The 26,029-nt window shown below is 37.2% G+C and overlaps 1 protein-coding gene and 1 long non-coding RNA gene across 2 annotated transcripts; both read right to left on the reverse strand.

Moving 5' to 3' along the window:
• Positions 1 to 8,536: 8,536 nt before the first annotated feature.
• LOC147474327 (uncharacterized) lies at positions 8,537 to 24,394 on the reverse strand. The gene is made up of 4 exons (XR_015207179.1): positions 24,303 to 24,394; positions 23,922 to 23,975; positions 23,771 to 23,851; positions 8,537 to 8,631 (listed from the first exon to the last, which is right to left on the reverse strand). It is a non-coding gene; the product is annotated as an uncharacterized LOC147474327 (long non-coding RNA).
• A 13-nt stretch (positions 24,395 to 24,407) lies between these two features.
• On the reverse strand, positions 24,408 to 25,318 carry LOC147474328 (uncharacterized). The gene is made up of 5 exons (XM_086583523.1): positions 25,184 to 25,318; positions 25,034 to 25,103; positions 24,847 to 24,956; positions 24,554 to 24,627; positions 24,408 to 24,413 (listed from the first exon to the last, which is right to left on the reverse strand). The coding sequence occupies exons 1-5, from the start codon at positions 25,245 to 25,247 to the stop codon at positions 24,408 to 24,410; spliced, it is 324 nt and encodes a 107-aa protein (XP_086439649.1). The 5' UTR covers positions 25,248 to 25,318.
• Positions 25,319 to 26,029: the final 711 nt, after the last annotated feature.

Consider the following 26,029-nt stretch of genomic DNA (forward strand, 5'->3'; position numbering starts at 1 on the left):
CTGTCTTCATCGTCAAATTGCAAAGCATTGCTATATAAGTTGTAAACAAATCCATTTTTGCAAACTTCCAAACATTCCTTGGTAATGGGATAATTGTATGAATCTCCACAAATGCCCGAACCGAATGGGTTAGTTTGTTTCGACTAAATTTATTTTCGAAATAAAGAGTTTATAAAAAAAAAATCTTATCGCTCCGGTTATTGCTTCGACGCGTCCGCCATTTTCTCGAAAGTGAATGGGAACACATGCTTTGGAAGACAAAAATATAGTTTGCAATAGAATGAGAGTAGTAGAAAAAAAAAAAAATTATGTGAAACAGAAGAGATGGGAGAGAAGGGAAAAGAATCGGTTCCTATTCTCTAATTAGACTTTTCCTTTTCTTAACCTCTTATTAAATAACCCAATTAATTATTGTTAATTAAATGGCATTTATAGTGCGTACAATTGAGATTTGCGTGGATTTGGTTTTCTAATATATTGCCACATGAAAAGACTGATTGGCCCTATTTAAAGGTGTTAAGCAATTATTTTATTTAAGGACAATATCGGTACTGAAAATTTATAAACACATAAAAAGACAAAATAGTCCTCATTAATAAATAGCTAGGCATCTGATTTTATTATTCATCAAGGGTATTATGTGTCAGAAAAAGTCCCGGATGAATTTAAGAGGCCACGATCATTATAGATATACTAGTAGTAGAGATAATATGTATTTTTTTGTTAAAGTGGAGTAGTGGAGCATATATATACATATTTTGGAACTGTTGAATCAATGAGAATTGTATTCTTTTGATTTTCAGGTTATAATAGGATTTACGTGTTTTAAATGTTTTAAATGTCGAAAATACAAAGGAGACTCTGCCGGATTTTATAAAAAAAAATGATGATTTATCATTGATTTTAATTAATTAAAATTGAACGTAGTCCTATTAACGCCTTATAATATTTCTTAAATACTGAGGCGTTACAACCATTATAGTAATTTGTGTGACTTTTTAAATATTTAAAATTTCAAATATGACTTTATAACGACATATAACCATCCTAAATATGTACAAATAAGTTAGTTAGTGTTTTTGAGCATTAGAGAGTAGTTCATATTAAAAGTATGACCACATTCAAAGTAAATATAGATGATTTTGTCGATATTTTGTGATATTTGTGGTGTGATATATCCACGATATTTACAATTAGCAATACCCACACAGAGTTGGGCGATATTTTGAGATATTTGTCGATATATCTCGATACATCCACAATATTTGCGAATGCCCCAATCTAATATATCCCCACATAAGAGATACATCCAAGAAATGGGGATCACACCCCTCCTTCTTAGCATGTTATGCTAAACCTCCCTTATGGTGGCCCAACCCATTTAACCCCCCTATTTTTAACCCCCCCCCCCCCCCCATTAAATAAACTCCCTGTTTTTGTGAAACTAATGAATCTCGGTCTATTTTTTATTTCGAAACAAAATTTATTTCCTTTTTTACCCTTTCTCTTTTCAGCCAGACCACTCGTTCATTTTTGGGTTTGTTTGCAATATTTTTTACCGGCAACAATGGCGAAGAAGCCGGTGCAGCTTCAGAATCCGAATGATCCCAAACATTCACCTGACTCGACTTGTCAGACTCAAAACTATCCCAATCCTTCAACCCAAAACTTCGAAGTTCATTCATTCAGTTACATACATAACTGCAATGAAGATGACTTCAATAGCTTACTCTTAACACTCAATGGAGTAATGGGAAAATATTTATTATCAATGTTCCTCTCACTAAGTGGAACTAGTACATTACTGTTTTTACTTTTGGTTAAAACAGTAGATTGTTGTTTTAAGTTGGGTGGTAGTAGATTTTCTTTATTATTTGGATTGTCAAAAAGTTGTTGGGCTAATGTTTTACGGTTAGTTATGTCACTGGTGGTTCTAGTGTGTTTGAGTTCATTGTTTGTTAAGGGGTTTAAGTAGAGTGAATTGTATGAAGATTGACGTCGAACTGGTGTTTTCTTGAAGCCACTAGTAGTCATGGATGGATGGAAATGGAAATGGAAATAGTATAGAGATGGGATCTTTGCTTTGTTTGTTATTATACAAGGAAAATGTTAGATTTCTGAGTCATGAGAATAACAAACCACAGATTTGATTGCTTTTAAAAGACGTGGGTCAACTTCTGGTGATATTGAATTTGTTGCCTTCTCAATTAGTGTTAACACTTTCCCTCCTCCTTCTCTTTCTCTCTCCCCCATCTTCTCTTTCTCTCTCCCCCATCATTCAAAGTTCAACTGCATGGTCAGTTCTTGAATGAGTTGAGGGAGATGTTGGGTGAAAGGGTAAGTGTCCATAAGTTGTTTATTAAAGGGAGGTACATAGGAGGTGTGGATGAGGCAATTGAGCTGAATGAATTGGGTAGACTCAATAAACTACTCAACGCGGTTGGCAAGGAGTAGGGAACCTAGGAGTGGTGTCTGTGAGGGCTGTGGAGGATCTAGGTTTGTTCCATGTTTGGAATGTGGATGAAGTTGTAAGGTGTTGATCGTGGATAAGAAGGAACAATGTGCTCAGTGGAACGAAAATGGGCTAGTACAGTGCCCTATTTGTCATTGATGGTTGAGTTTTGACATGTTCTTGAGTAAGAAACAAACTAAATTGTAATGTTTAGTTGAGCAATATCTCTATAATATTTTCTTTTCAATGATGATTGATGTGTCACAAATTCACAATGTCAAATTCATAAGGTATACATTATGTTGATACTGGCTGTAAATCGTTATACAGAGAAAATGAAGAGTTTTACTAGCTAGTTTGTTGAAATATCCATAATTCCTATGTTATAACTTCTAAATTGTTGTAAACTTTGAGTGTTAACATACTAATACTTGTGAAACTGAATATATAAAATATGTTAGTGTGTGACCAGACAAGAAACGGAAGCACACCACGGATGATGCAAGAGGTAGGAAGAAAATCAAACGTCTTTGCTATGACCACCGCAATCCAAGAGTGGGCTCCACTCCTACGACATGCTCTGCACCGATTCATTGATTCAACGATTCAATTTATTGAATAGTGTTCTTTTTTCTTTTTTCTTCTTATGTTGGATGTCGATGAACTTTCATTTTTTTTTCTTGTTTGGATTTTATATTTTGATATTATATAGACACATTTTGTAAAACTATATTTACAGTCACTGAATTTTTATAGACGTGCTTTTTGACATTTGAGTTCTAACCAAGTGACGCGGGTTATGGAAATATGAATTTACATATGAAAATATGAATTGGCATATGCAAATATGAATTTACATATGTGAATACAAATTTACATATGCAAATATGAAATTTCATAAACGTTTTTTCTGACATCTGACAGGTGACACAGGTTATATAAATATGAATACAGATATGAAAATATTAATTTTCATATGTAAATATGAATTTACATGTACACATTGATTTTCACATACGTTTTTTTCCTGTCATCTGACTAGTGACACAGGCTATGAAATGTAAATTTACATATGCAAATATGAATTCTAATAAACTATTTTCTGGCGTAGCTATGAAAATTTGACAAACTGACAAACTAATCAGGCTCATTTCTTGCATTACATCCAGAATTCAAAGATAGTATCCAAAAGTTTCATCCGGAATTCAAAGACAAACTGACATTACATGAAAGATCAAAGATTTATGTCCATAATTCAAACAAAATTAGTATCCCAAAGTGATCCACCAATAAATCGCAGCACATCATTTCATGATCTTCTTTCTTTGGTATATTACAGCTACGTCAGATGGAGCTAAGGGCACTAACTTATTTCCAATCTTGAACTTATGCTTCTCCTTGCACCAACTGCCTAACAATTTTCTAACTTTATTTTTATCCACCTTTCCTTCAACAAAAACCATAAAAAAAAGGTTGCCAAAAGGAGTTTCTTTCATCTTGGCAATATGAACATCTCTAATTCTTCCTTTGAACTCTTGGAAAAGTGCTAGCATAGGCAAAGCAGAAGAACAGAACATGGTAGGCAATTAGTCGGTCTAAATTAATTAGACCAATCTAACCCTAGTTAAACCGCAAGCGCACAGCTATCGTAGAAAATAGTTTTGGCAAACGGATCGATCCCACAGGGATTGCTACTTCGAACAAACGAGTGTTAAAATTATACTTAACTAATTCTACCGGATTTTTTTGATGTATGATTTAATTTAACTATTGACTAAGCAATGCAATTAAACTATTAACTACGAAAGCAATATAAATATGGATTAACTATCAATGAAGAAAACACTAAGGCATTCGAATCCACCCTAGACCGTTGTAGATTATCTTAGTTTAATTAATTTTAAAGTTCTCTTTTTAATACGAGTAGCATGAGGGAAAGGTAACCCTTGCTTGCTCGAAGATGTGAGCGTGTAATTCTTAAACAATTCTAACAAATCGTATTAATTGAATTTCAGCAAACAGATATAAACCCCTAGCAAAAATTGTCTTTTTACAGTACAACTTCTCACAGGTTTAAATAAACTTTAGAACCGATGCTTCGATATCAACAAAAACTTAATCCAACAATTGACTAGTCTAGACATGGATTAAACATGAAGGATATAATCAATGATAGAATTTCTACAGAAATCAGAGAATTCAATTAATTATTTACTGTAAAACTTAAGTCAAAGAACAATAACCCAATTAAACATAGAAAACCTACGCAAGTCTAGGGCTTCATCTAAGCCCTAGCTTGGAATTTATCTAGACATGATAATTTGCAATACGAAAATATAAGAAGAATAAATCATCGACAAAACCGTAATCCCGCTTTGATATCTTCTTCTCCACTTCGTCTGCTGCTCTCGGCTCCAATTTGCGCTCTCCAAAGATATATGTTCTTCTGTGTTGTCCAGCTCTCTTTGGTTTTTTCTTGTATATATAGAGGTTTTGGTTGAGGGCAGTGTTTGATTTGGAATGGAACTAGAAAACTTCTGATTTCGTCGTGAACGTTTCGGTTTCGATCAAATTTGAGTGGAAGTCGGTCTTTTGTTTTCTGTTGGGTTTTAGTGCAATTGAGAATAGAGAGTGTTGATCAAGTGAAAGTGGATGTATGGAAGAATGGTAGGATGTGTAGTGCTCGATTGGTTCGGGGGTTCGATCACCGAAACTTGAGGGATGGGTTTTTTCATTCATCGCTCAGGAGTGAGAGACGAAGGAATAGAACGTTCTGATCAAGTGGTCCAGTCGGTAAGTTAGGTAGTAGTGTGTGCTTATGTTTAATTGGGTGCACATGGGCCGGTCCTTAGTTCTTGGTCATGGGTCACTTTGGATCAATATTCGGTCCATAGTCTAATGATTCTAATCAAACAAATCTACACCTTCTTTAGTCTTTAGTCATGTGACTTTGAGCTTATGACTTGGTCCATACCCTTGCTGGTCACGTGCTCATCCAAACTTCCTTGGGCTTTACTTCTTCACTTCCTAATGCTTTAAGCCCAATCTTGAATATTTTGACCCCAAACCATCTAATATATATTTCACGCCACCAAACTCCCAAAGCCAGCACACCATGCCACTTCAAGATTATGATATATAAGTATGCAGTTGCACAACCACATTTACTCGAGTTCTAACCTTGACACCAATGCTGCAACCTTTACGTCATTTTAATATATTAGACCTATTTTCTGCAAATTCACCGGAAACACACTTTATTATATAAAAGTAATCAATTAATTAGACTAACTAATATAAAATTAGGAATAATAATATAGCATTTACATGTTTATCAAATACCTCCAAACTTACATTTTGCTAGTCCTCAAGCAAAGCTAAAACTAAACTAATAGCAAAAACAAAAATCCTAACTCACTTTCGTAGGAATCACGATTACACTTAGCATGTGTAACAAGCCTTTTAAACCCCTAGGTTACCCCTAGTGGACGAGTTTAGTCTCGTGAAGGTTTTTAGAAACGGTACCCACAAACATTAACATAGCATAACCAATGGTGATATAATTTTCTCATAGATACAAATAAACTTTTTCTCCCACTGATAAACAAATTCAAAAATCATTAATTATCACAGTTTCCATCATTATCACCAAGACGCATTACTACTTCCAAAGATAGAAATCATGGACTACTTTCTAAACATTACACCATAACAGCCTATTTGCAACGGCAAAAAAGCGTTACTAATAATTTTCGCAACGCTTTTTAAGTGTTGCAAATATGGCGTGGGTAAAGTGTTGGAAATATTTGCAACGCTTAAAAAGCGTTGCAAACAGAAATTTCCAACGGTTATTAACCGTTGCAAACAGAACTTTCTAACGCTTATTATAACTATTTCGTACACAAATTTAAAACTTTTGCAACGGTTTTTTATTTCACAAACGCTTTTTAAGCGTTGGTAATTTGTTAAAATTTTACCAACGGTTTGCAACCGTTGCAAAATTGTTAGTTAATTTAAAAAAAATAATTTAAAATTCGTTTGTAACGGTTATAAACCGTTGCTGATGGGTTGCTAATAAAAAAAAAATTCTCATATTTTGTAGCGAGACTAGCTAAACCTACAATAAACAATGAATACAAGAGTGAATACAAGAATACAATAAACAATGTTGAAAGTAATAATACATAGGCATAATCACAATCAAATTTTGATGGCAAAGACCCTCGAGCCTGATAACCAAAGAAGTGGCAGATAGCCTTGAACTTCTTTCCCTTGTACGTCCCTTCTTTCTGTACACATCATCAAAAAAAAATCAAGGTAAAACATAGCTAGTAGAACAGACCATTAACAGGAGCAACATTTTCAAGGCTGCCCATCCTTAGGAACCATTCCTTCTATTAATTGTATTGCTCACAGAAGACAAATTTTATGCTCGCAACAGAATAAGTATAAATCCTGATGGCAGTGAACAATCACCATAAAAGGCCAAAATGGACAAACGAGAAAAGGGATTAATATCGCAATATAAGACGATTTCACATTACTAAAGCTAGGATATGAATTTCAAATCCTCAAATACATTATTCTTCCCTACTCAAATTGTTAGCCTTGTAAGATTCTCCTTATATGGATATATCTCCTTATATGGATATATCAAGACAAAACCATTTTTTCCGGAACTACCAAGAAAAAACTAAAATTTCTTCAGAAAGAATTGAGCACAACTTTTGAAAAAGACTAAAAAAGTTTTCTTAAGGAAAGAATTCAAGGAAGGTACTTCCCAAAATTCAAGTAGCTAAAGAAGAGATCACGGCATCCATGTGACTAACCACTAAGGTTAAGGTCAAACTATGAATTTCAAAATACAAATAAACAAAGCAAAGCATTGAAATAAGAACTTTGTGAACCAAAATACTGAAGAGCAAAACCAATATAAAAATCTTCCAAGAAAACAAAACTATGCCAAAAGAACCTACCAAGCTTGTTCATTTCTGTCTCTCCACCAAATGAGCTAGAAGTTTTTACGTCTCAATCTGAAATAGAAACCAAGAGTAAGTCATGATAAATGATAAAATCCTTTTCTCAAAAAGCACCAAGCCGCCTCATCATTGTGATAAATGCGGAATCATCGATTCGGGATGAAAGGAATTTGGACAACATAAAATATTGATTCAGATGAATATCATTAAGCAAGCATTAGCGGGAAGACTCAAACAGAGAGAGAGAGAGAGAGAGAGAGAGAGAGAGGAAATGTTGTCGATAGAAACACCTTGTCTGTGCAAGCCATGAATTTCCTAGATAGGTGATTACGGTAACCAAAGCATCACCTCAAATTAGTAACTTTTTAACTATGTTTGAAACTAAAAAGAGCAAATTCATTCTTATGGATAGATGCCAATAAGAGCTACAATGACAGATTCGATGGGTGTACTCATTAAGAAATCATGTAAGTTACCTGTAAGAGTGCGTACACTTCAGGAATGCTTTCAATTATCCCCTCAGGCAAAAGGATGACTCCATGATTCTTGTCTGTTAGCAAAATCATATAAAAGTGATAAGTTCATTAATAATGAAAAGTTCAAGACAACAGAATAAAAACAATACCACAATGTCTTCATATACGACCTTCTCTTTGCGATTATTTTAAATCATAGCATAACTGATGGATTTAAATCCTTTGATTTCTAACATAATCAGTGTGCATAAAAATTGCCAATTCTAAAAAAATATGTGTCCCCATTTTGATGTTTAAGTGTCACCTTTACACTGTTTCAGATGTAGCCTCTACCCTTATAAGGTTCTGTTTATCACCGTTTGAGGCTTTGAGCTGCACTTCTTTATTTTTTGAAATTAATAGGTAATTCTAATCACCAAAAGTTATAAACCATTGCCACATATCCAGATAAAGTATAAGGGATTATAATTGGATTCTACTATAATATTGTTTCAATTAGTTATTTAGAAATTGGATAAACTATAATTGAATATAACTTGATCTATATGTGAGGATCAATTAGTTATTTAGAAAGTCAAAGTTTCAATAACTAACAAAGTATAGTAAATAAACAGAGCCTTGATTTCAGACCTTGTTCTGCTCTGGTTTTGAGCGCATCACAAATTTGTTTCGTCAGATCAAACAAAGTGAGCTTAGATGAAGCAATCTCCTCCCCAAGGATAACCTGAGGAATAAGTACAACAAATCAAGTGCCATGATAAGATCCCAAAACTGTAGTTTTAACCCCTTAGCAGTCATACTTTTAGACCAATTATGTGAGTAATAAGTAAGAGTTAATCTTCGATTACGTGTTTTATGTATTTCGGGCTTCAAAGTCAATTATAATGCGGGAATGTGCCACTTTGATGAGATAAAAGGAGCAATGGTTGGTTACTAAGGAGTTCGGTGATTAAAGGCCAAGATTCAAGAAGACGAAGCCTTTGTAAAGCCTGGTTAAAAGATGAAAAGTCAAAGTCCACGCTTGGCGTAAAGCTTGACAAAGCACAAAGTCAATGAGAACTTCCGAAGACCATATCTTTAGACTCAGACCTCAGATGGGCCTACCTTATGTCAAAACGACCGGCTCGGAAAGAGCTTTCCAATGGTCGAAGCCTTGACCCAATCAGAGGAGCAGAAGTGGACGAAAAGTCTGTTGAAGCGAACTGTAGCTGAAGAGGCCTTTTTGGACCGAAAGAATTGGGTTTTGGGCCTGATTCTCTGGCCCAAAACATGGCTCCAAGCCCATGCACGATTTTTGGATCTGGATGTATAAAAACAAAAGCTTAGCTCTTTGTTAATGGTAGCTAGTTAGACCTAAATTAATATATAGAATTCTAGATCTGTTTTAATTAATTAATTAAGTTTTAGTTCCATTACAATTCTTGTTTTAGATTAAATTCTTGAATGATTGTTCTTGATTGATTAGATAAATAAAATAGTTATTATTCAATTTCGTTCTTGTCATTTCCATTCTAGATCTAATTTAAATTCTTGTTCTTATTCCATTCCAGCCATTAAATTAGATTCATTATTGTTCAATTAAGTAAATCTCAATTTCTTACATTATGTTTAGTTTAGATTCAATGGAAAATTTTAGTTTGATGACTTAAGGCTAAAACCTCCATTAGAGGGGTTGATGAAGCCTTGATGAAAACTTAGCGGTTAGTATAGAATTGGTTGTAGAATCTATTCCACTCTAGAAGGTCGTGTTTCGCCATGAGAATGGGTGGACGACCTCACATGCTAGTTAGTATCCGGTAGGAATGCCATGAACACTAGGGATTAGACTCGAAATTCTTGCCGTGAAAACGTAAGAATCGAGATACGACAATCTATACTAGGTTATTAAGTTGGATTCGAGGTGGATTTAATTCCCCTCTATTTCTTTATCTAGAGTCAAACAATCGTATTCCGTAGCTTTCATAGATTAACTTTAGTTTATATTATATCTTGTTATTTAAATTAACGCTGGCGTCTTGTTAGCATAACATTTTAAGTAAAGCTCTCATTGACTTAAGACTGATTTCTTAGACTTAGAAGACAATCCATGCTAGGAAACTAGGAGTGGAACGAACTTCCTACTCCACTTAGTGCAATTCGCATCGAGAGTAGAAGCTTTGATAATTGAGATAGTAAAAGATTAGTTTTAGTTTACTTACGGATTGAATTCATCGTTCATTTCGTAGGTAGACTATTCATTTTACGGTTATCAAATGGCGCCGCTGCCATCTTAGTTACACTTTAGCATTGTTTTCATAGTAGAAGTAGTCATTTTAAGTCCCATTAAACCCACCCACCCTTGTTTGTTTCATCGTAGTGGTTGCCCATTTCAGCTTTGACAAATTCCACGAAAAAATACGGAGCGCGCCAAGGAGAGAGCGACCCGCTAAGTTCTTGGAATTTTGTCTACCATCGCAGCGCAGCGCCATAGCCACCGACCAACCTTCGCTCAAACACAGAATTGAATTTACATCGAAGCGCCGACCATTTTGGGCGCGAAAAACACCGTAATTTGACAATTACTCTCGAGCGACAGGCTTCTATGCTATCTGAATGGCCGCATGATGTTAAAATTTCGGATTTCCACAGTTTTGATTCAAACTTTGATCTTTCATATTTTTCGGTGTCCTAATCTCTTTATATACACCGAACACGCCATTACACAAGACGCTATTCATAAGCGAAGCAAGGACGCTTATCAGGTATTCCTTTCTTCCATACCTCGTGATTTCCGGTTAGAGGTTTTCTACTAGTATATCGAATTGTTTGGAGTGTTGCATGTTTAGTTAAGCTCAACTTAGTCTTGCATGAGATTAAGGTCTGGTCGAACAAAAACAACAAACGTAATTACACGGCAACAAACAAGTCTATCTAGTATACCACACACTACACCTCTAGCTACTATTTCACATACACCACCCCGACATAATGGGGAAGAAAAGAGACTCCTCTCTCCGACTTCTACAAAGCCTTGGCGATAGCCCTAAATCGTGCATCGTTCTAGCAGACCCGATTGGGGATTTTGAATCCCCAAACATATTTAATTTGTTACCCGTTTTTCATGGGTTAGACCATGAAAAACCTTATCAAAGACACGCGTGGGATTGAACAAGTCCTTACAACATTCCATCATCCTACGGTAGGTGCGGAACAAATTAAACCGAGGGTATTCCCTTTCACATTAGCTGATAAAGGCGTCTTGGTTAAGCTGCCCAAAGCGCCTAATTTCAATGGACTCGTGGGCTAAACTTGTTCATTTGTTTATGGAACATTTTACCCACCCCTAAAGACGGATGAAATGCTTTCCAAGATTCATTTTTTCGGCGGAATCCTCATGAATCATTTTTCGAGGCATGGAATCGTTTCACCGATCTCCTTATAGAGTGTCCACATCATAACTTAGCTTAAAGACACGTTAGTTTTGTGCCTTTTCAAAGGTCTTCTACACCACCACAAAGAAGTCCTTGACATAATGAATGGGGGTAGTTTCCTAAGTAAAGGAGCCTCGGAGGCTTACAAATTTTTAGAAGACCAAACTAAACGAAATAATAATTGGGGGAGTAGTGATGATATCCCCCGCTCAGCTAATTCTCCTTCAACAGTCAAGGCCGCCGGTATGTTTGAGAAGAAAACCGATCCAGAACTTAAAAATCTAATCGAATCTCTAACTAAAAAAGTAGAGGCTATTTCTACTCAACAAAAGCCTATCCCCGTCATGAATGTAAACTCCAACCCATGTAATTTCCGTTTGAGTCCAGAGCACCCTGACGATTATTGTCCTCTAGCTTATGAACAACAACCACCAGAACAAGATAATGTTTACTCTATTAATAACTATCCTATTCCTAACGCCCTTTGAGACAACATCCCAACTTCGGTTGGAGAAATAATCAACAAGTAACACCTGTGGTACAATAATCAAAAGCGTTAGGCAAGCAAACAATTATAACCAAGCTCCACCTAGGCAAGGACAAGGACAAGGACAAGGTCAAGGGAATTATAATAATTATAACAACCAAAGCTTAACCACGACAAGGTCAAGCACAAGGTCGAGAATAATTATAATAATTATAATACCAATAGAGGTATCGTTAGGTTAATAATAATAACTATCACAACCCACCCATAAATAATCAACGAGAGATAGTTCAGTCCACACCACCCGTGACTACTACACCTACATAACCGGATCAGATCGACGCCTTTATACAAGTTACCCAACAACTTTTCCGACAATGACTCAATCAAACCAACAGATTTTACAATCCATAAATCGGGGCATACAACGGTTAGCCCAAGCGAAAAGCCCAACCAAAAGGTGTTTTCGGACAAGCAATACCAAACCCTAAAACAGCAAACACAGCCTTTGAGGTAAACGGTAATTCTAGTACGGAAACTACAATCGTAGGTGACCTAAATGCCATCACCACTCTCCGTTCTGGAAGAGTGGTTGATAACAAAGTAACTGCGCCTATAGTTACCCCATCAGTACTCCCTACACCAGATATCGAACTAGATACCGCAATAGAACCGAGGAGCCTACCACGGTAGAGGTACCCGGTTAAATCACAACCAAAAAAACTGAAAGCCAAGGTTACACGACAAGTAGAGCCATATGTGAAATATAGATTTAAACCACCGTTTCCTCAAAAATTAGCCATGCTAAACCGGGGATACAAACTTTGAGGAAATTAGGAACGTTTTCAAGAATCTAACGATAAAACCTTCCTTTTCTCGAAGCTATTAAAAAGCTACCTAACCACGCTAAGTTTCTTAAAGAGTTGTGCACTACTAGGTGTAAGACCAACATACCTAAAGACGCTTTTTAACCGAAGCAGGTTCCCAACTTTATCCGAAAATAATGGAATTGTTAAGTACAAGGACCCCGGTAGATCCCATCTTGTAAAATGCACCTTAGGAGATTCCCACACCACGGCGACGCCTTATTAGACACGGGGCGAAGTGTTAACTTTACCCCGTATTACTTGTATAAACAAATAGGTTCTACAGGAAATGCAACCTACAAAAATAACGCGTTGCAATTAGCGGAAAAGTCAATTAAGTATCCAAAAGGTGTAGTGGAAAACGTGCTTGTTAAGGTTCGTGATTTCTACTATCCCCGCAGATTTTTTGTTATCCTCGATACGAAAGTCGCTAATGACTCTGCACCGATCATTTTAGGGCGCCCCTTCTTGGCAACCGCCAATGCGCTTTATAAATTGTCGCGATGGAAAGATGTCCTTATCTTTGGCCATCTTTCCGTCGAGGTAAATGTTTTTAAAATGATGAAAGCAGTTACGGATTCGTCGTAGATGGGGAGGTTAGCATGATCGAGAGTTTAGCTCAAGATTATTTTAACAACACGTTTCTGAAAACAATATGTACAAATTCCTTTCTTTTGGAACTTCAGATTTTGTAAATGACTCCTACTTAGAGGAAGTCAACACCATCCGGAGTCCACACCAATTGTAGACCCGCCGGTTGCTCCATATCGATTACGAAGACTTGCTACCTAAGCAAGTCTTCATTACGCTAAAGATAAGGACACTTATGAAACATCAATGGACATTCCGTCCACACCGCTGCTTAAACCTCTTCCCCGAGTTAAAATATATTCAACTTGATCCGATGATAGTCACCCGATAATTATATCTTCTCTGTTAACTAAGGATGAAGAGACATGTTTAATAAGGGTGATTAGGGAACATCGGTCTGCGATTGGTTGGTCCCTAGCCGACATTAAGGAATTGACCCTAATGTTTGCACTCATCATATCCATTTGGAGGATAACGCGAAGACTTCTCACGAACCCTCGTCGCTTGAACCCCGCCATGAAAGAGGTGGTTAGGGAAGAAGTCTTGCGATTACTTTCGATCGCGGGTATTATATACCCAATCTCCGAGTAGCGAATGGGTAAGTCCCATTCATGTAGTTCCTAAGAAATCGGGGAGTTACCATGGTGCGTAACGGGAAGGGTGACTATGTTGTCACTCAAGGTCCTAGGAAATGGAGAATCAGTATTGATTCTGAGGGCGTTTAAATGCTATGACATGAAAGGATCACTTTCCCCTTACCATTTATAGATCGGATGCTAGAACGTCTAGGCTGGTCATGCCTTTTATTGTTTTCTAGATGGCTACTCTGGCTATTTTCAGATTATTATTGATATTGATGACCAAGAAAAGACAACCTTCACATGTCCCCCGGAACATATGCCTATAAACGAATGCCTTTTGGCCTTTGTAATGCCCCTGGTACCTTCCAGCGATGTATGCTTCATATATTTAGTGACATGGTAGAGCGCTTTATGGAAGTGTTCATGGATGATTTTTCTATCTATGGAGACTCCTTTACAGAATGTTTGTCTAACCTGTCTAAGGTCTTGACACGGTGTGAAGAAAAGAGCCTCGTTTTAAATTGGGAAAAGTGTCATTTCATGGTCAAAAGGGCATAGTACTAGGTCATATTGTATCTAGTGATGGCATCGAAGTAGATAAAGCCAAACTAGATAAGATAGCGACCTACCTAAACCCGGGTTGGACGACCGTGAGATTAGAGCCTTTCTAGGCCATGCAGGGTTTTATAGGCGTTTCATTAAAGATTTTTCGAAAAATAGCTAGGCCTTTAACTAACCTGCTTTTGAAGGATGCAATCTTTGATTTTAATTTTAATCGTAAAACAGGCTTTTGAAACCTTAAAAGCCGCCCTAACCATCGCACCTATTATACTGACCTCGATTGGTCTAAACCTTCGAACTCATGTGTGATGCTAGTGACTATGCAGGTTGGTGTCTTGGGACGTAAACTAGATAATAAGTCCACTGTTATTTATTATGCTAGTAAAACATTAAACGATGCTCAACGGAATTATTCAACTACTGAAAAAGAATTCTTTAAATTTGTCATTTACGCTTTAGATAAGTTTAGTCCTTATTTGGCTGGTTCTAAAACTTTAGTTTACACGGACCATGCATTGCCTTTAGGTACCTTCTTGCAAAGAAGGATGCTAAGAGAGATTAATCCGATGGATTCTTTCTCCGCAAGAGTTCACATTAGAAATAAAAAGGACAAAGAGGGGTCGAAAACGTAGTTGCCGACCACTTATCTAGACTTACAAATGGCGATAGTAGTGATTCTCGAGTCCATACGGGACTCTTTTCCCGATGAGCATCGTATGCTATTTTTCATCACCATGGTATGCGGACATCGTAAATTATTTAGCGGCTGATGTTATGCCTTATAATTGGACAAGAAATGAACGTAAGAAGTTCTTGGCGAGTCAAGTTATACTCTTGGGATGAGCCCTACCTTTTTAAGTATTGTGCGGATCGGATTTATTCGTCGTTGCATTCCCGGTGGGAATATAATGAAGTTCTATCGTTCGCCATGACAAAGAGTGTGGTGGCCACTTTAGTGGAATGAAAATAGCCGCTAAAGTTCTTCAATGTGGATTTTATTGGCCTACCCCTTTTTAAGGATGCCCAAGTGCATTGCAAGACGTGTATTCGTTGCCAACAACTTGGGACGAATCACGAAGCGTAATATGATGCCATTAAATCCAATCTTGATAGTAGAAATTTTTGATGTTTGGGGTATTGATTTCATGGGCCCTTTCCCTATTTCCCACGGTTATATTTATATTCTAGTTGTCGTGGACTACGTGTCTAAATGGATAGAGGCCCTAGCTTGCCGTAGCAATGACCATAAGACCGTTGTATTTTTTATTAAAGAATATATTTTTCGCCGGGTTTGGCATTCCTAAAGCCATCATTAGTGATGGTGGAACACATTTTGCAACAGAGTTGTTGCATCCCTAGTGAAAAAGTATAGAGTTACACACAAAGTAGCAACTCCTTATCATCCACAAACTAGCGGCCAAGTAGAAGTTTCTAATAGGGAAATCAAAAAGATTTTAGAAACAACAGATGAAACCCCGATAGGAAAGACTGGTCGAAGCGTCTATCGGATGCCTTATGGGCGATGTATAGAACTGCTTTCAAAACACCTATAGGTATGTCTCCCTTTAGACTTGTATTTGGGAAACCATGTCATTTGCCGTTGAATTAGAGCACCGTGGCTCGTGGGCTATAAAAAGCCTTAACTACAATCTTGATGAGGCGGGTGTCAAACCATGAGTTACAATTAAATGAGCTTGAAGAAATCCGTGGCGATTCTTATGATCTCGCTGAAGGATTATAAAGCTAACATGAAAGCGTGTTCATGATAAGCATATCTTGCAAAGAGTTTGTGGTCGGACAAAAGGTTTTGCTTTACAACTCCCATCTACATATTTTCCTGTGGAAACTAAAACCCGTTGGTCCGGTCCTTTTTAAGTTTCTTGAAGTCACCCCTTACGGGCAATTACCTTGGTAAATCCCAAGGACAACAAGTACCTTTCAAGTTAACGGTCAACGATTAAAACATTTTAACGAACTTCTGTCCCCTGATATAGAGGAAGTCCTTTTACAGGACCCTATATATGAGGAATGACCTTTGTCATTGGTGTACTTCCTTTCACTTCCATTTAATGGTAAGTGCACAATTAAGGTAACCGGGCCCTCCCTATGGAGTGTGTGGCTGTAAGTACCGGATCCTAAGTCCACGGTTCACATATTTCACGTTTTCCACTCTTGCATGTTTTCTCGGATTTTGAGTCATGTTTCTCTATGGTGTGAATTATGTCTTTATTTGCTTAATGTTTTTGCTTATTATTCAAAAAATAAATAAATAAATAAATAAATAAATAATAATAATAATAATAATAATAATAATAATAATAATTGTTTTCATTTTTAGATATAGATATATATCTAAACCCATAGAACTAGCAATCCAACAAGTCTTGGGAATCTGACTTTAAACGACCCATGTTAAAACAAATTTTGTGTTTAAAAATTTGTTTGGGGGTGGGAACTCAGTCTTTCCATCCGGATTGCTCGAACTTTCTATTTGTGTTGCTTAGGTCCATTAGTATAGTTCATTGGGGTTGACGTCATCTAATTTAGTGTTCATTTGTTCGCATAACTTACGTCATGCACGCACTTCAAGGCGTTTTCCACTATCTTATATGTCACCCACGGTCGGAATAGAGTAGTTTATGGATCATTGGATTGGAAATTCTCTCCTGATCATTTCCATATCTCATTCGCAAAAATCGGACCGATAACTAAGGGGAAATTTAGTTTGAAGTTATGCTTAAAAATCGATTTAAAAGTCGAAAAATCGATTGGGCTTTGGGCCAACTCAGCTCCTACTGGTAGCGCCAGCGCCATCCTCCAAAACTTAATCGCGACTTCATCTTCTCAAACCGACTTTCACTAATTAAAACCCTAGCAACCAAAAAATTCAAAAATAAATAAATAAAAATAAAAATAGAATACATCAAAATAGAAACACCACCCACGCCCTTTGTGAAACACCAACACAATCTCCAACCGTTTCCACCAAGAAAACACCCACCAATTCAAGTTTTCAAACCTGCCACCGTGAACCACCACCGCCACCACCATTGTTTTCGTTGTTTTTCATCAAACTTGCATCCACCTCCATCTACAAACCCCAAATCGGTTGAAACTTCAATGGCTTTCTGACGAAGAATGTCACGAGCACACGCGTTTGAGGCCGACCATTTCGCACCATTTTATGGCGCCAATATGATTAAGAGGGATTGGAACAGACTGTGGTATTTGATGGAGGAGTTCTATCACTATGATTTGGTAGAACAGTTTTATAAGAAAACGAGAATTGGAGGAAATAGGATTTTCATTAGGATAGCGAGGAACGAGGGAGGAAGTAACGAGACGGTTGTTGGCCGAGCTATTAGGAATCACGCCAGAACCAACCTAGATCGACCATTCAGGAATCGATATCTGCAATTCTGCTTTGATGAAAGATAACGGTCATAGAGGGTGAATACAATACGATATCTCATTCGCGTTAAGCGGCGACCACGAGAACCAATCAACCGGGTCAGCTTTCGGTGGATTGGTAGGAACGCCCTCGGGAAAGACAAAGTCGGCGACATCGGACTTGATTAATGACGCGTTCTCTCGGATTTTGCAAACGAATGAGTGTAATTTCTGCATCCTCGATGTAATTTTGAATGTGATTAGAGGAGTGGGAAAGAGCATGGCCTCTTCCGTATTGATCACTAAGATTATGCTCTCATTTAGAGTCGTCACTAAATCTGCTCCTATTAAGATCAAATTGCATTCTAATGCAAGTATTTATAAGGAATGCATCAAAAAAGACTTGGCCGTTGTCCGTAGAGGATGAAGTTGATTCGGATAATAAAGGGAAGACATGACATGGTTGGTTGAGGATAATTTCGATAGTCAAACTTCTAATTTAGAACGAATGATAATGCCAAATTGGTTTTGCGATCGCGGTTATCGTATCTCGTGAAGATATCCGACATAGACAAATTGTAATTGAAATAAGCAAACGAACTTTCGGACGAGAGTTGAAATGCTCGAAAAGGGAGGGAAGATATCTTGTCTAACTTGGAGATTATCCACGAGAATCACCAAGCCCAATTATGCGATTACTCAAGACCGAGATGGAAAGCACGTATTGTTCGGGATAGAGATGCTACGTATGCCACTTTCGTGGATGAGTCTGTCTCAGCTGAGTCTGAGAGGCATGAGCGTCGTCGCCGCAGGCCAGATGGCTCAAGCCATCCTTCACCACAGAACCAGTCTCCATCTCAGGGACCATCTTCTTCACACGCCTAGGTGTTCACCATCAGTTGTGTCCTGTTATTTCATTGTTTTTATTGTTTTGTTAGTGGAATTTTATTTCAGTAGTTAGATTTAAATATTAAGTTGTTTGTTTTAGATTGCTTGGATTTCATATTATTTTAATATAATTTATTTTGATCATCTTTCGTAAGGTTGTCTTGGAGTCAAAGTTGAAAATTAGGCCGATATCGGCATATCTATGATTTTTTGTAGTGGTAGCATGATATGTAGGAGAGTTTAGAAGTTACTATTCTAAACCAAGTTTAAAAGATACCAGGGTTGTTAGGAAATCAAAACTATGGTTAGTTTCCGTTTTCGGGTTTGGTGATTTCTATTTCGGAAATTGCCTTAAAACAATTTGGCAACTTGCCGATTCGTTTTGGAAACCCAGAACCTATTTAAACTTCCATCATTCTACACTCACAACCCACACTACACCCCACAATCATCTCTCACCTTTCACTCCAAGCTTTTTCAGCTTGTTTTTCTTGTAAACTCCGTTTTCGAACTTACTTCTGGCCTGCCGCTTCTGCAGGAGGCTTTCGCGCTTTACACTTTTGTCGAATTTTGTTCGGAGAGCGCCAGCTTCAAGCAGAAAGGCGACTTCGCCCCTAAAACACTGTAAATCGAAAAAAAAACTCAAGAGCGCCGGCGCTCAAACACCTAATTCCAAAACCTAAGAGCTGGACTCGCGCTATCTATAATGAAGCGCCCTCCTCCCGTAAGCCGCAGGAAATTCCGATTTTCGAGAGGTTTCTTCAGGTTTTCGCAGCTGTTCTACAGAGTAGTTTTGAGATGACACCTCCTATAGTGATTCCCGAACAGTCATTTGAAGACTTGATGGGAACCGATACCTATGGAGCATCGTTCCGCGAGAGGATCGTGCAGTTAGGATGGCGGCATCTTCTGGTGAGTGATGACGATTCTTTTTCACCTAAGCTAACTGAATTCTTCTATAATAATATTACTTTTCATTGTACCCAATAAGGAGAACAAAAATTTTCCCTTGCTATTGATGGCACGACTATGAAATTCAGTAAGCAATTGATAGCTTTGGTTTCGGGGTTGCCATTACCTGACCCTATGCACACGTGGGGATATATGACAGATAACTCATACCTATATGAATATGCCTATTTCCATGAGTATTATGGGGAGGGTCTTTAAATATCATGGACCAAGACCAATATAACATCGCCCGAAAGTAGCCTATCGCTGAATGTAGGCACAACCATGTTGTTCATCATGATGAACATTCTAGGGAACGGCGGTTTATACGCCAATAATATCGCTGGTGACGTTTTTCCTTGCTTTAGCCGGAGGGACGTCGTCGGTATGACATTCCCCGAAGTTTTAGTTGCTACTCGGCGCGAGGCCATACCTTGAGGCATAAGTACCTTCTTATGCCTGTCTTGGTTTGCCGCATTATGCGCGCTTTGCCTACCCATATTCTCATTACGCATAGAGATTGGGAAAGGGTCGAAACCATGAGACCCACCAATCGATAATGGTAAGATCATTCCGAGCCATGACTTGGCGGGATGGCAGGTGCAACCACATTTGGTTGCCCCTTACACCCCATCGCACCAAGTAACACTAGAGAGGTTAGCACTAGTTGATGATACACGCGGAAGGCGTGGCAAGTTGTTATGGCATGGCGGGGATCGCGAAAGAACCTCTTATAGTAAGAGGAGGATGACGAGTAAATTTGGGGGGGTGCGGGTAAGTTTTTAGTTAAGTTAGTGTCCGCTTATGTCCCAAGCAATTTAATTGTTAACCCCATAATGGGTGGAACTCTTTATAGAGTTCGTCGTTTTTTTATTACTATATTTGTATGTTTTAACTTTGTTTTGCAGATGTTCCTGAATTTCACGCGCTTCAATGGTATTTTTCCTACCCTCTTTATTTAAATGCTTTGAGAACAAAGCATGCTTCTTGTTTGGGGGGGCATAGAAACACGTGTAATTAAGACATCTGTTAGGATATAGATATGTATAATATGCACTTGTTTTCTAGTTAAAATTTCAAAAATTCAAAAATATAAATAAAAAAGTATGCTATACACTTAGGAATATTGGTATTGTTTTCTTTCTCTATGCTCTTAAGAATTTAGAAGTCTCACATAGCTTTTGCATCAGAATAATTGTTAGAAACTTAGGTTAAGATGTAGGTAATAATCTTTGCATCTATCTATAAATATATTACATGAGTATCTATGATTGTTAGCAATAAGTTTCTGAAATCTAGGCTAGAGTACTTATTCTACAAATCCTGTGAGAATATAGCCTAAAGCCTTATATGAGCGAAACATTCGAGAAATGACACAAGGGAGAAGTAAAATCCGGATAGAGAAATCACACGTCCACTTGCTTGATCACTATGCCATATCCTAAGCGAGAATTTAGGCCCTCTTTGGATCGATATAGCCATAAATTCAAACCTATGAATTATTTTCCGCTAGTCGCCCCTCTGAGCCTTCCTTTAGCCTTCCATAAACCACAATTCCTTTACCCTGTTACAAAAACAAAAACAAAAAAAAAAAAAAAAAGAATAAATCAACCTACCCATTTTAGAATAAGTCTGAGAATAGAATGAGGAAGAAAGAAAAAGAGAAAAACCTGTGTAAACAAAAATTAGTTAGTTGCTTCAGGAAATAAAGAAAAGAAGTTTCCATCCAAAGAAAAAGAAAAAAATAGAAATAAATCAAAACTCCAAAAATAGAATAAAGGGAGTCAAAAGCCAAAGAAAAGAAAAAGAAAAAATATGGCTAAGGATGGAAACAAAGTGTAGAAGCAAAAGTAAATAACAAGGTTTCTCTAGTTACATAATATGAAGACTCTATTATCTCAGACTTGTCCTTTTTGAATATCCATTTCCTTCCTTCTTAAACCATCTCCTAATCCCTGCAACACCTAATAAAGACCTCTAGCTCAATTAGGAATAGGTTAGTGTGATAGTAAGTGGCAGATGTGTTTGATCGACTCCGGCTTCCTTGTTGTCATTGAGATTGTAAGGTAAAGTGTGCCCACTGCGACTTTGGAGCAAATAAACTTGAGTGGAAAAATCGAGTGGTTTTTGTCTTGACATTTATGTGAGGACCTACTTAAGGACGCTTATTCCGAAGTTTTCAGAAACGGACCCGCTATTACATTTCATAGTATTACTCATTGTTATATGTTTATTTTAAATGATTGATTATTATGCATATATTAGCTTAGGGTTATTTGACCGGGTTATTCTTATGTATTTTGCTAGTGAGATGTATAGATAGTTGAGACATGAACGAGAAAACAATAGTTTTATTTCTTAGTCGTTGTAGTATAGATGAAGTTTGTGAGTACCTTCACTGGAAAACTCTCACGAGGCTATAACTTCGTCCACTAGGGAATTCCTAGTGGTTTAAAGCCTTGTTGCATATGGTCAATGCAATCGCACTCAAACGAGAGTAGTTAGAACTCATTTTTGGTCACTTATTCTAATTTCTCATCTTTGCTTGAGGACAAGCAAAATGCTGTTTGGGGGTGGTTTGATAAGAGCCCAAAACTGTAGTTTTAACCCCTTAGCAGTCATACTTTTAGACCAATTATGTGAGTAATAAGTAAAGAGTTAATACCGACACGTGTTTTTATGTATTTCGGGCTTCAAAGTCAATTATGTGCAGGAATGTGCCACTTTGATGAGATAAAGGAGCAATGGTTGGTTACTAAGGAGTTCGGTGATTAAAGGCCAAGATTCAAGAAGACGAAGCCTTTGTAAAGCCTGGTCAAAAGATGAAAAGTCAAAGTCCACGCAGTAAAACAGTCTGCACAAAGTCAACAGAACTTCCGAAGACCATATCTTTAGACTCAGACCTCAGAATTGGGCCTACCTTATGTCAAAACGACCGGCTCGGAAAGAGCTTTCCAATGGTCTAAGCCTTGACCCAATCAAAGGAGCAGAAGTGGACCAAAAGTCTGTTGAAGCGAACTGCAGCTGAAGAGGCCTTTTTGGACCGAAAGAATTGGGTTTTGGGCCTGATTCTCTGGCCCAAAACATGGCTCCAAGCCCATGCACGATTTTTGGATCTGGGTGTATAAAAACAAAAGCTTAGCTCTTTGTTAATGGTAGCTAGTTAGACCTAAATTAATATATAGAATTCTAGATCTGTTTTAATTAATTAATTAAGTTTTAGTTCCATTACAATTCTTGTTTTAGATTAAATTCTTGAATGATTGTTCTTGATTGATTAGATAAATAAAATAGTTATTATTCAATTTTCGTTCTTGTCATTTCCATTCTAGATCTAATTTAAATTCTTGTTCTTATTCCATTCCAGCCATTAAATTAGATTCATTATTGTTCAATTAAGTAAATCTCAATTTCTTACATTATGTTTAGTTTAGATTCAATGGAAAATGTTAGTTTGATGACTCAAGGCTAAAACCTCCATTTAGAGGGTTGATGAAGCCTTGATGAAAACTTAGTGGTTAGTATAGAATTGGTTGTAGAATCTATTCCACTCTAGAAGGTCGTGTTTCGCCATGAGAATGGGTGGACGACCTCACATGCTAGTTAGTATCCGGTAGGAATGCCATGAACACTAGGGATTAGACTCGAAATTCTTGCCGTGAAAACGTAAGAATCGAGATACGACAATCTATACTAGGTTATTAAGTTGGATTCGAGGTGGATTTAATTCCCCTCTATTTCTTTATCTAGAGTCAAACAATCGTATTCCCGTAGCTTTCATAGATTAACTTTAGTTTATATTATATCTTGTTATTTAAATTAACGCGTCTTGTTAGCATAACATTTCGTAAAGCTTTCATTGACTTAAGATTGATTTCTTAGACTTAGAAGACAATCCATGCTAGGGAACTAGGAGTGGAACGAACTTCCTACTACACTTAGTGCAATTCGCATCGAGAGTAGAAGCTTTGATAATTGAGATAGTAAAAGATTAGTTTTAGTTTACTTACGGATTGAATTCATCGTTCATTTCGTAGGTAGACTATTCATTTTACGGTTATCATGCCACTTAAAAAAAGTGGAACCAGTTACACCAAGAATTGTCAATGACAGATGATCTCAGACAAAAGAAGCATACCATATTTGGGTGTGACTGAAGAGTGCACTCCAAAGCAACATGTGATGCCTTCCGACCCATGAGTCTGATAAAATAGTAATACTGGAAGAACAAATTCAAGGTTCGGCCGAGATAGGGTCAAAACTGTGTACGCTTGTATTAAGCCGATTACCTTTCCAGCAAAGAGAGCATTTGTGCAGACATTACTTATGAGATGGGAATTGACCTGGAAACAAGGCATAGCAGACAATCTCTATTATTTTTCACTGCGTGACTGTCAAGTGTAGGAGTAAAAATAGATATAAGGATATGTGTGTGGGGGATTTGTGTGTGAACTTTGATTTTGTGTTAGGGGATGAGACTAAATTGACAGTGAACTTTGATTTTATACGTTAGAAAAGGCATGAGACTAAATTGAAAACTTTGTTTTTCTCTTTTGCAACTATACAATATATTGTTTTTCTCAAATGGGGTCTGCATTACACATACATGAAATGCGAAATATCAAAATGGTAAATCCCAATTCAATTCATGGTCTGCACTCAACGCTTACCATGTAAATCTAGCATACTGATGTTTAAAGATTTCTTCGACTTAACTGCCACACAAACTGATCAAGTGACCACCATTGCATGGGTCATCGAAACCGATTGATCCTTCATACCTATAATTACATAACAGATATGAAGAGGAAATCAATAATGATATTTAAAAAAATTCAGAAAGAAAGCACAAATTCTACAGAGGCAAAGTCAAGTCTTACAAAGCAACCAAGAGAAAAAGCGGTATGCATAACAATAGCACCTTCACCCCGCTTTTGCTTTTTGATTTACACACACCTAGCACAAAGAAGCTCTCATGTATTGATGTCACCATATCTGTCATCAAGCCAACCACACAAAGTCATTATCAAGGTAGAACACTTTCACAACACATTCCATCCACACTCCTAATCATTGTAATGCAGGAGATTTCCCAACACTCTTAAAAATACCGTAATGTTAACTGCTCCACTATTTTGTACAAAAACATAAGTGTAAGTTGAAGTGGTATAATATCGACTCTGGAAGAATGTAGAACAATGCAACTGGACTTACATTGATTAGAGCCAATAACAAAACACTCCCCTGGAAGATTGTTCCGTTTAACGTAGTCAAGAAACGAGACTAACTCCACAGGCTTTCCAATTATCCCTCGTTGCTCTGCTCTGCCCAACATAAAATTAAACATTTAAGAAAGACAAACACAAAAATAGGTTCAAATAATGTAATAAGGTTTACTTACATGATTGAAAGCAGTCGAGAAGGACCAGTTGGGTCATAGTTAAGTAGCATAGCAACTTTTAATGGTTCACCTGCATCAAAACTATTTTTAGACAAGTTAAAAATGCTCAAGGAAAATTATATATAGTGATGATGATCATCATGAAATTACTAGAAGACCCAATATTGTGAGATGCCCATTTCTCCCAAGCTTTGTGTGTGAAACCCAACTCCATTTTTTTCGCCAAGGTTATGTCAAGTTTCTTCTCCTTTGTTTTCGGTTCATATTGAGCGGTAGTAGTGAGAGAAGAGAGTAGAGAGAAGAGAGAGGGTAGCAAAGTGAGCGGTAGTAGAGAAGAGAAGGGAGTGGAGAGGAGAGAAAGAGATCGAGGTTATGTTTTATGTTTCGACGAAATAATGAGCGCGATTTTATTTCGTTTCCCTCTTTCACCAAAATTTCAAGTTTCTAACGCATAACCTACGGTTTGCTCTAATTTGAAAGCGTTAGAAATTAATTCTTGAAATTCCTCCGAATTAAAGCAACACTTATCAACATTCGCAACGCTTATATAGCGTAGGCAACTTACCAACGCTAAAAAAGTGTTGCAAACCAAAAAAGGTGCGTGTTGCAAATAGCCAGTTATGGTGTAGTGAAACCCAAAGCGTGTGTGTGTGTTTAGCCAAACTAATACAATCTATTATCCAAGTAACAGAATTCCTAACTTACTATCCAGAGAATATATCAACCTCAATCCTCACCATTCATACACTCACAAGAAAGTCTCTCTCTTAGATAAGTTTTCAATTTTACTTCTGTATGCAGGGAAATGAGTAAAATAATAGAACATCCCACATACTTAGCCAGAAAGACGGACTTATAAAATTTCAAAAACAAATTAGTCTCATGGAAAGAACATCAATCACATGTGAAGTGTCGGGTCCTTCACTTTAGCATCCTCTCACCTATTCTACACTTCATATCATACTTTTGTGATAAGTCTGGGTATTAAGACGGGGC

This window comes from Coptis chinensis, chromosome 9 (genome assembly GCF_015680905.1).
Source record: "Coptis chinensis isolate HL-2020 chromosome 9, ASM1568090v1, whole genome shotgun sequence".
Lineage (NCBI taxonomy): Eukaryota > Viridiplantae > Streptophyta > Magnoliopsida > Ranunculales > Ranunculaceae > Coptis > Coptis chinensis.